The sequence below is a fragment of the Dermatophagoides farinae genome, chromosome 3, assembly GCF_024713945.1.
Source record: "Dermatophagoides farinae isolate YC_2012a chromosome 3, ASM2471394v1, whole genome shotgun sequence".
In the NCBI taxonomy this organism is placed as follows: Eukaryota; Metazoa; Arthropoda; class Arachnida; order Sarcoptiformes; family Pyroglyphidae; genus Dermatophagoides; species Dermatophagoides farinae.
In genome coordinates this window covers 2,482,345-2,492,236 of record NC_134679.1, presented here as the reverse complement: position 1 = coordinate 2,492,236, position 9,892 = coordinate 2,482,345, and the positions used below count along the sequence as shown (strand labels likewise).

At 28.3% G+C, this 9,892-nt stretch overlaps 2 protein-coding genes across 5 annotated transcripts; one reads left to right on the top strand and one right to left on the bottom strand.

The window, feature by feature from the left end:
- On the bottom strand, positions 1-9,839 carry LOC124494831 (acyl-CoA desaturase 1). Of its 4 annotated transcripts, none has more exons than XM_075729672.1 (7): positions 7,208-8,410; positions 6,653-6,980; positions 6,454-6,584; positions 6,186-6,391; positions 5,060-5,236; positions 3,796-4,031; positions 1-2,783 (listed from the first exon to the last, which is right to left on the bottom strand). In XM_075729672.1, exons 2-7 carry the CDS (start codon positions 6,891-6,893, stop codon positions 2,497-2,499), a joined length of 1,278 nt encoding a protein of 425 aa, XP_075585787.1. In that variant the 5' UTR covers positions 6,894-6,980; positions 7,208-8,410; the 3' UTR covers positions 1-2,496. The 4 variants fall into 4 exon arrangements, with proteins under 4 accessions (XP_075585787.1, XP_075585788.1, XP_075585790.1 ...); XM_075729673.1 differs by lacking the exons at positions 1-2,783; positions 7,208-8,410 and adding exons at positions 9,372-9,496; positions 9,629-9,839 and having other exon boundaries at positions 3,240-4,031; XM_075729675.1 differs by lacking the exons at positions 1-2,783; positions 7,208-8,410 and adding an exon at positions 9,372-9,496 and having other exon boundaries at positions 3,240-4,031; positions 6,460-6,584.
- Positions 927-2,255, top strand: LOC124494519 (uncharacterized). The gene is given in 3 exon segments (XM_047057697.2): positions 927-1,241; positions 1,243-1,380; positions 1,382-2,255. Coding segments are annotated over 3 exon segments (1,074 nt in total). The 3' UTR covers positions 2,003-2,255.
- Positions 9,840-9,892: the final 53 nt, after the last annotated feature.

The following is a 9,892-nucleotide window of genomic DNA, read 5'->3' as shown; positions in this document are numbered from 1 at the left end:
ATCGTGTCGATCCAATGTGTGTGTGTGTGTGTGTGTGATTGTGATTGTGTTGCTGTCAATCATTATCATCATCATTATACCATATTTGAAATTCCCAGATCATGATAATGATGATGATGATGATGATGATGCTGATTACATCTTTTTCATGTTATTTTTGCTTTATTATTTTTGATTGACAATAATTTCCATCATCATCATCATCATCGTTGAGAATGACAGAAACATGGAAAAAACAACAAAAAAAATCAAATCTAAATGAAAACAAAACAAAAAATGTTTACGTAAAAATATTGAAAACAAGGAACTTGTTCTTTTGATTTATTTTTCTTCCTTTTTTTTCTTCTTCTTCTTTTTCCATTTATAAAATTTCAAACAAATATTAGGTCGTTTGATTTTATCGGATTCGTAGTCGTCTTCTTCGTTAAAAAAAAATCTGATTTGAAGAGGATCACGTCCAAGTTTCTACAAGTTTTTATCATCATCATCATCATCATTTTGGAACTTTTTTTGGACAGTTGAAATGTGTATGTGAAAAAAAAGAGAAACTAAAACAAAAAAAAATGATTCAATGCTGAAAAGAAGAACAACAGAGATGATCAAAAAAAAAATCGCATCCGCTGACGCCCCCCTTCTTCACTATGTCATTATAAACACGATGAAAAAAATGTTTAAAAGACGATGGACGAACATTTGATTCGGGTCATTCTATCATATTGATCAGTGGTCAGGATCGAATCTTCTATTTTTCATCTTTATTGTGGCTAGCTGCAATATATAATCGACGACGAGTTACGATTTAAAATCAATCGGTAACAATCAAATTTTTTTTTTTAAATTTCATATCTAAATTTAGAATCTTACTTTATAGGTATTTGAATGTGCTTGTTGTTGATCTGATCTCAATCAATCAATCCAGAATCGAAATGTCTATCAGTGTACACGGCTTTAGTGCTTGTTGGATCTTATTGATCATCGGCTTATCATCGTTATTGATTGATGCTCGAAGCCGTATACCAAGATCACAGCCAACACTTTGTAAACCAGATCAAGTGTATGAATCAAGTTTGAAAAAATGTACCCGCTTAAAGAATTCAATTTCTGTATTGGTCAAAGATATTATTGACAATGCTGATACATCGTTACCATTTATGCATTACAATCCGGATGCAACAAATCGAATGAATATAACCGTATCGAATCAAGTTCATGTTTCAGATTTATTCATTCAAAATTTAGCGTTTTATCAATGAAGCCAATATGACCGATTGTATTGGCATGTCTGCCTGTAACGAACATTGTTATTCATGGCCCGAAAGAACAGCCGAACAAAAACAACGTGAACAATCTGTTATTGATCAATTTATATCTGCCATGGAAGGCATCATCGAAAAAAGATGAAGATGATGAAACACCCGATTTTGCTAAGGTTATCATGCAAGCATCCAGGAAAGGTATTGACTTTGCTCGTAACGCCAAATCTACCAGTGGTAAAGGTCTTCGATCAGCTTGTATAAATTGTCAGAATCAATATTCAGCTAATTGTCCACCATTAAATTATGCTTACACTGTACGAATTAATGCATTGTATCGAAAATTGATCGAATCAAATGTCTCATTCGTTGATTTAGCACCAAAATTACCTCAAAATCTTAGTCCAGAAATGTTATATTATCATTATTCAATGCATTTTGTTGATCGTGCCAATTTGACAAGTTGTTATTCATTGGTAAGCTGTGAAAATACTTGTCAATTGTATTCAATGACTATCACTGAATTGGGCATGAACATGGTTGAACCACCAGCAAGTGAATCTACTTTAATGAAAGGTGATCCAAATAAATCCAAATCAATCGATATAATCCATAATGCTGCAATTGCTGGCTATAAAATGGCATCAACACCAGAAAATGAATGTCATCAATGTCGACAACAATTTCCCGATTGTACTGATGATAAATATGAAATTGCTAAAGCTAGTGCTGCCATCTTTGGTAATTAAATTATTTTAATCATAGAAAAAAAAATTTCAAATTGACAAAAAAAAATGAAAAGAAATTTTAACCGATAAAAAATAGAAAGAAAAACAAAACCAATATGGCACAGATATAAATGAATTACATATTTGTAAATTGAAAAATGGACTGAATTGAATGCTGGACATTTTCTTTATGAATGAATAATCGAACACAATCAATTTATATTGAACTTAAAACATGGAATTTTGTGATAAAAAAAATAAATATATATTAAACTATGTGATATTGGGAGTAATCCCAATTGTTTGATTGATTGATCCCATTTTTTTTTTTTTTTTTTTTTTTTGGTCGGATAATTGGATTTTTTTTCATCTCATCTACTGAGGTTGAGGTAGTGATAATATTATTTTTTGTTCGCCTCATTTTTTTCGTAAAAAAAAATTCTTTTGGTTACAAAACGTGAGGAGAGAATGAGGAAGAGAAAGAGGTCTGTATGATTCAAAATTAATTAATTTGTTCAATCAATCGATCCTAAATGATGATCAGTTTGATTAGTGAGCAATAGATCATTAGGATTATTTCGCAATATTTTGACAATATTATCTGTAACATCTTCACGTTTAAAAAGAATCGTTTTATTGAAACCGCTACCATTTGATAACATTTGACGAAAATATTCGGTATTACTGATTAAATCGGTTGGTGATAATGAATTTTGATGAGTAGAATGATCATGATTTGTACCCGAATTTTTGCCAATATTGACCACAGGTGATGCATTCACAATGGTCAATTTCAATGAATAAATCAAACAAATGGCCATGTATAATGTAATCAACATTCGTAATGAATTATATCCAAAAAGATTAAGAGAAAAAGTTGAGGCATTCATTTTGTTGTGTAGAGGTGAAAATGTTGAATTGAAACGAAAAAAAAAATCAAAGCAAAAAAAAAAAGTTAAGAGGTGAATTGTTTGATAGTTTTTTCTTTTGGCAAATGTTTTTGTCGCTGAGAATCGATAAACATTCTATCGATGATAAATTTGAATAACCTGCAATATTTTTTCTTGATGTGATTGCACCCGTTTTTTTTCTCGATTGATTGATTGATGAAATGATTATCACTGATTTATCAGTAAATCAATAGTGGGCGTGATAAAAATTGCAATTTTTTTGTTCTAAAAAAAATGCAAAAAAATATTCATAACATTTTTTTCATTGAATTGAAAATTTTTTAAAATTCAAATTTATAATAAATATATTGTTCTTCAGAATTTTTGTTTATTTATTCATTTGGAGAAAATAACACCGGGTGAAATTCTGTATAATAGAAAAAAAAGAAGAAGAAGAAGAAGATTTCAAAGATGTGTGTGTATTGTGTATGAAAGTATGGTGTGCACAGATAGAAAATTTTTTCAAATTTTTTTCTGTTTTAGTTCCGGTTCATTCATCACATATCTAATTCTCAAACTTCTTTCATTTTTTTTTACATCGGTTGGTGTGATTGTGAATTATAGAGTTTTTCTCTGGTTATAACGGATAACAAAAAAAAATAGAAATTTTTGTAGATGATTTTTGTGATTTTTTTTTTTTTTGGTCATTCACTCACAAAAAACATTTATATGATTTGATTTGAATCAGTTTTGATTTAAAAAAAAAAAATTCAAACCAACACACCGTTGCTTGCAGCCGCTGCTGTTGTTTTTTTTTTGTTGCTTAGTGTTGATGTTGCTTGTCGTTATCTTGTCGATGATGCAATGAAGTCGATTCCTTCATCATCGGTGGATTATAAAGGCCGTAATTACCATGAGTATCGATATCACCAGTACGTAGTTTACGTTTTATAATCATTTCGGGCGAAACTTGTTTCAAATCATATGCTTGTCCAATGGCAGCCATTGCATTAATAAACATTGTTGTTAGATTAAAACGCCATCCTAATTCCGAAGTACTATAGTCCCATGGAAATGTATGATGATAATTATGAAAGCCTTCACCAATGGCACCATATACTGTCAAATAGTTTTCCGCTGGATGAATGTTTTTATCATATCTACATCATTCCAATCATCCATGGCATTATATTATATACATAGAGATAAAGTAGAAAAAAAAATTGCATCAATAATCGGCCAACATTATTAATCGGGTCGGTTTCAATGAACGAATATAATCATCATCATCATCATCATTAGTAAGAGATTGAAATGATAATCAAATCGAATGACATTTTTTTTGCGAAAGAAAAGAGAAAATAAAAAAATAAATAAATAAAAATTTAGATTTTTTCCTCTAAATAAAGCATGTGATAGCAAAAAAATTTGGGCAAGAGGAAAACAAATGGGTGGAGTTTTTTTCTATCTTTCTTTTTTTGTGTGTATATGTGTGTGTTTAGCGCGCCAAAAAAAAACGAATGAATCTTTCGTTTAGTTATTTTTTCATTCTCCAAAAATCTGAGAAAAAAAAATTTCATTTCACATTTCATATCACAATTTTTTTTGTTTGTTATCAAAGTTTGATGGATAAGAAAAATAACAACAACAAATCTAAAGCTAGGCCGCGCAATTCAATCAATAAATTTTAGTTGTTTTTTTTTTAAAAAAAGCTAAAAACTAAACATTCTTTTCTTTTTAAAAATGAAAAACAAAAAATTGATTATAGCTTTAAATCTAATGAAATGATGATGATGATGACGATGATTATTATTATTCGATGTGGCATTGAAAAAAAAAATCAATGGAGAAGAAAAAATTCTCCATTGAAAAATATTGATTTTGTTTTCATATCAAAATTCAAACTAAACTAAACTAAACTAAAGTATAAATCTAACAATCTTTAAATTATCGACCAATATCTGGTAAACGTGCAATCATTGTGTGTGTGTGTGTGTGTGTGTGTGATCGAGAAAATGATGGAAATACCCAAAAAAAAAGTAGAAAAACAGAAAAATTAGTGAGGAAATTGAAAATAATTTTGTTGAAAAACTAACAAAATGATGATGATGATGATGATGATGATGATGATGATGATGATGATGATGATGAAAATATGATAAAGAAAAAAAATGATTGATAAACTTACGGATGACGTCCCCAGAAATGTGCAGCCGAATTGACCAACCAGGTCATATTCAATGTCCATACATAACGTAATACGGCACAGATAAAATATGCATTCCATAATGTTTCACCCCATAACAATGTTGGTAACAATGTTGGCAAAATAAAACAACAGATCAATATCAATGGAATATAATATCTATATATATAAATAATAAACAAGAATAAGAATTTTAGAATGAAAAAAAGAAATTGAATTTAATGTCAGATTATATGAAAACGTGACTTTTTTTCCATCAACTAGATGTAAATAGTAAATCTGACAAAAAATAGAAATTACGCAGAAATTTCCATCATTTCAATATTTGTAACTTGTGTCTTATTCAATTTTGTCATACATATTCCTATTTACATGGTTTTATTTCATGGAAAAATAATGGATGATGATTAATTAATATATATAAGCAAAAGAAAGAAAAAAAATCATCAAAAGAATAACCTAACTAATATAACCACAAAAGAAAAAAAAACAAAAAAAGTTTTCATTTCAAATGAAAACATCATCTTCATAATAACAAAAACAAGTTCATCGTTCGCATGATGTATCTCAATGACGAAATAAGCTACAAATTATTTTCTTCATATGAAAAAAAACAAATAAAAAAAAATCATTGATTCGCTCATCTTCATCATCATCATCATCGTCACATGACCTAATCTAGATGTTTCATTTCATGATTACTACACACAAACTAATAACCAATGACCGAACAAGTCATAGATATCATGGCCTTATCAGAACATGGTATTTTTCTTCTTTAGGATGTTTTTTTTTTTTTGGTAATGGACCTCAAATCTTGATTTTTTGTTTCGCTATATAACATTATTGAGTACATGTTGATTATTGGAGATGAAAGATTTTTCCTTATAATAATAAACTATTACTAAATGTTTTTCTTCTTTTAAATGGATAAAATTATTATGATAAGATTGCCTTTATATAACCATCAACAGTGTTGATGTTGAGATCATATCATCATTTTTGTTTTTCTTCTTCAGTTTCTTCCTTTTTTCTTTTTACTACATTTACACATTCACTGCTTAGTCAACGTAATTTTGTTTTTTTTTTTTTTTTTGAATTAACTAACCTTCGTTGAAATACAACAATCGGATCGCGAAGTAGATCATCATAACTGATTGTTTTGCCTTTATTGATAACCTCTGGATGTTTTCGGCAGAGAAGCCAACCAACATGGGCAAAGAAAAAACCACGTTTTGCGTTATGCGGATCAGCATCAGTTTCCGAATATTTATGATGTACTCGATGATCACGAGACCATTCATAGATGTGATTCTGAAAAAAAAATCGGATGGAACATTATTTTCAATGATACTGATTATGACTGATAAACTAACCTGTACGGCCATTGTTTGTGCCAAAGCTAAAAATAATCGCAATGGAAATTTAGCCTTATAAGATCGATGTGACCAAAGACGATGAGCACCGGCCGTAATACCCAATCCAGTATAAACATACAAAAGAATTGCTAATATTTTCGAAATAAAAATGCCATTAATTAGTAAGAGAAAAGGTCATATAGAGTAAAACACATACCAGCAACGACCGTTTGCCATTTTGCTGTACCGAAACATAATGTAGCACCATAAATGGCAGCCACATGAAGAAGACCCATTATGATTACATTACGCCATACGATTTGTATTTTATATGGCTTTTGATTTTTTTGTGCTTGCAATAAATCATTTAAATCACCTTTTAATTCGACACTTGGCTCTAAATCTGGAATATCACTGTCAAGTACATCGTTGACATTTGTTTTGATGAATGGTGGCATTTTGTTGATTATTGATTGAGATTAGATTGATTATAAATAAATTTAAAATTTGTAGAGAAGAAAAACTAGAATGGACTATATTGAAGACTATTTGAAAAAAGGGAGAAAAAGAGAGAGAGAGAAAAAAAACAAAATTTAATTAATTTAATTGCTCAAATAAATTAGATTAACATATAACAAACATGTAAGGGAAATGGTGATTTCCGTTACAAACTAAAGTCAGACACACAACTAAACAAACACAGATAGAATTCAATCAAGTTCAATATGAATGAATCAAATTATAAATGTAAAAAAAAACATTGACCACTTACGACTAAATTGAATTTTTTTCTGCCACAAATAAATCAGATTATAATATAATGAAAAATATCACAATACAATATCGTTGATAGCAACAAAAATGCTATGGAGAAAAATTTTTTTTTATTAAAAACAAAAAAAAAATTAATGCCACAAAATCACGAGTGAATATATGAATATGATCGGTTGTCAATTCAAACTCTGATGTTTGATTATTGGAAATTTGTTATAGAATATATAGGCCAAATTTGTGAATAAATCATGAACAAAAAAAAACATAGACACACAACTTTAATCAACTTTAACTAGCTTGATTGTCGTGATTTGCATTGAATGTATAAAGAAAATATTACTGATAATCAAAAGCCAAAAATGATAGTTTTTTTTCGTAGATGTACTCTCTTATAGCAACACATTAGTATTCACAATCTGTGGTCCGCAAAAAAAAATTTACCAACTGTTACTGTGCTATAAAATAGTACCCACACTTCGTCCTCTGCCGAAAACGTTTTAGAAACGCTGATTGATCAAATGATTTTATTAAGATTTTTTTCAGTTGATATATATAAATATAAATATAATCCTCTATCAAACGAATGATTGTAACCTGAATACACGAGCAACAGAAAGTAGGAACACAAAACCCAAGAACATATGTACATAGAACAAAATGAATGAATGTTACAAAACTCAAAACAAAATAACAAAAAAAAAATCGAATGAAATAAACAAAACTACACAGGCAAATTATTTAACGGATATGATATTTGAATTTTTTGGCTTGATTTTTTTTTGTCGGAAGTTTAATCAGTCATGCGAACATTTTTTTTTTCTTTGCTTCGGCTGATAATATAGAGTTGGCAATGATTTCAGGTGCAGAAAGATGACCATGAAAAACTTTTTTAAAACCTACAATAAACAATCAGATGTATTCAACCATATATAATCTATGAAAAGTGAGTTGAAAAAAACGACCCATAACAGTCATGAAAATAGATCATCAAAGGAAAAATGGATATACCATAGACATTATAGTTTTGGATTATGCGACAATCAATTTGCTTGATAATCAATTTTTGAATGAATCATTCTCATATCGATTCATAATAAATAAATAATTTGCTGATTCAAACAAGTGCAACAGATATGCAACTCGTGAGATTTTTATTGGAAAAAAAAGATAATAATCCATTTCATCACACATCATCATTATTAAATGTTTATGTTTTAATTTTAATTATCATCTTCAAATATTTCAACGAAAAAAAAAACAAACAATTAATCCTAATTTATAGCCAAAACAAACAAAAAAAAAGAATAATTGAAAATGGTAATTAAGAAATATGCAACAAGTATTTCATCAATTTTAATACATATTCTTAATCCATTTCACCATACAATAAATTAAAACCTACATCAATCAAATGATAAGCTGTACTTTGTCCAGTACATGAAATCGAAAAAAAAACAGCTAAATGAGAGCATATGTAACCAATTTTTTTTTTTCGTTTAGGATTTTGTATGAACATCATTTTATCATAATCATGAGATTATATCATCAAAGAATTTCGATTCATCATTATATAAATCATCATCATCATCATCATATCATCATATCTTTTAATCATCAGACTCACATGTCTATATTTATAAAAATGATGAGCGATAATTAAAAAAAAAAATCAAGGCCAATGTTATTGGAAGTATAGAAATTGACATATTTTTTTTCATTGTATCATATATTTATTAAACATTTGATGTTATTATTATTATCTATCGATATATTTCATTTAATTGGACAAAGAAATGTTTCTTGTTAAAGATCATTTTGTATGAAAATTTTTCTATATGGTTTTCTTTAAAAAAAAGAAACCAATACAGAAGAGGAAAAAAAATTGGCAGCAAAACAAACAACAATAATGATTACAAAACGAACAAATCGATTTGATGATAAAAATGATGGATGAAATAAACAATTTTTTCCCATCATAATGATCATAATTTGGTATAAATATAATGAAAAATCAATCTGAAAAAAAATTCGACATTTTTTTCCCTCACTGTATAATGTTCTCTCAACGAAACTTAGATCAATGAAACAAAAAAATGTTGTTTTATAGATCTTACAATTTAAAAAAACAATTAGAATAAAATCGATTCATCTATTTGACTTACCGCGAACACAGGTAGATATGCTATATAAAATTTTTTTTTTTGTAGAGAAAAAACACAAAACACGATTGATTTTCTTTAAAATTATATTATTTTTTTCATTTGTAGATGGAATTATAAAGCAGGACCTATTTGTCATACGTGACATAAAGAAAAAAAAACACTTTTATTATCATAATCACTAATGATGATAAGCAATCAATATTTAAACGGGAAAAAAAAGAGGAATTATACACCTCTTTTTCATACGAAATATTTACCTTATTATAAAATGGCAAAAAATTGTCTTATCGATTATCATCAAATGAAAACGATTCTACAGAATGTAGGAATCTAATTTATATACACAACAAACAAAGACAATATAGAATCATTTGCTCATTTCCATTATATTTTGTTGGAACACAGATGTATACATGCAAGAATGACTGTTGTTGTATCATACGATGACATCATGCAATCATATATCGATATATTGTGTACATGCGCCTCAACAACGTGTTATATATATAAAAAAATATGTG

What these genes read in the sequence shown, in the direction of transcription:
- LOC124494831 (XM_075729672.1), bottom strand. Translation starts at nt 6,893, where the DNA reads ATGCCACCATTCATCAAAACAAATGTCAACGATGTACTTGACAGTGAT. An exon ending in ATGGCAAACGGTCGTTGCTG is followed by an intron (nt 6,585 to 6,652) that starts GTATGTGTTTTA and finishes CGAAAATATTAG; the next exon opens with CAATTCTTTTGTATGTTTAT. An exon ending in CACAAACAATGGCCGTACAG is followed by an intron (nt 6,392 to 6,453) that starts GTTAGTTTATCA and finishes TTTTTTTTTCAG; the next exon opens with AATCACATCTATGAATGGTC.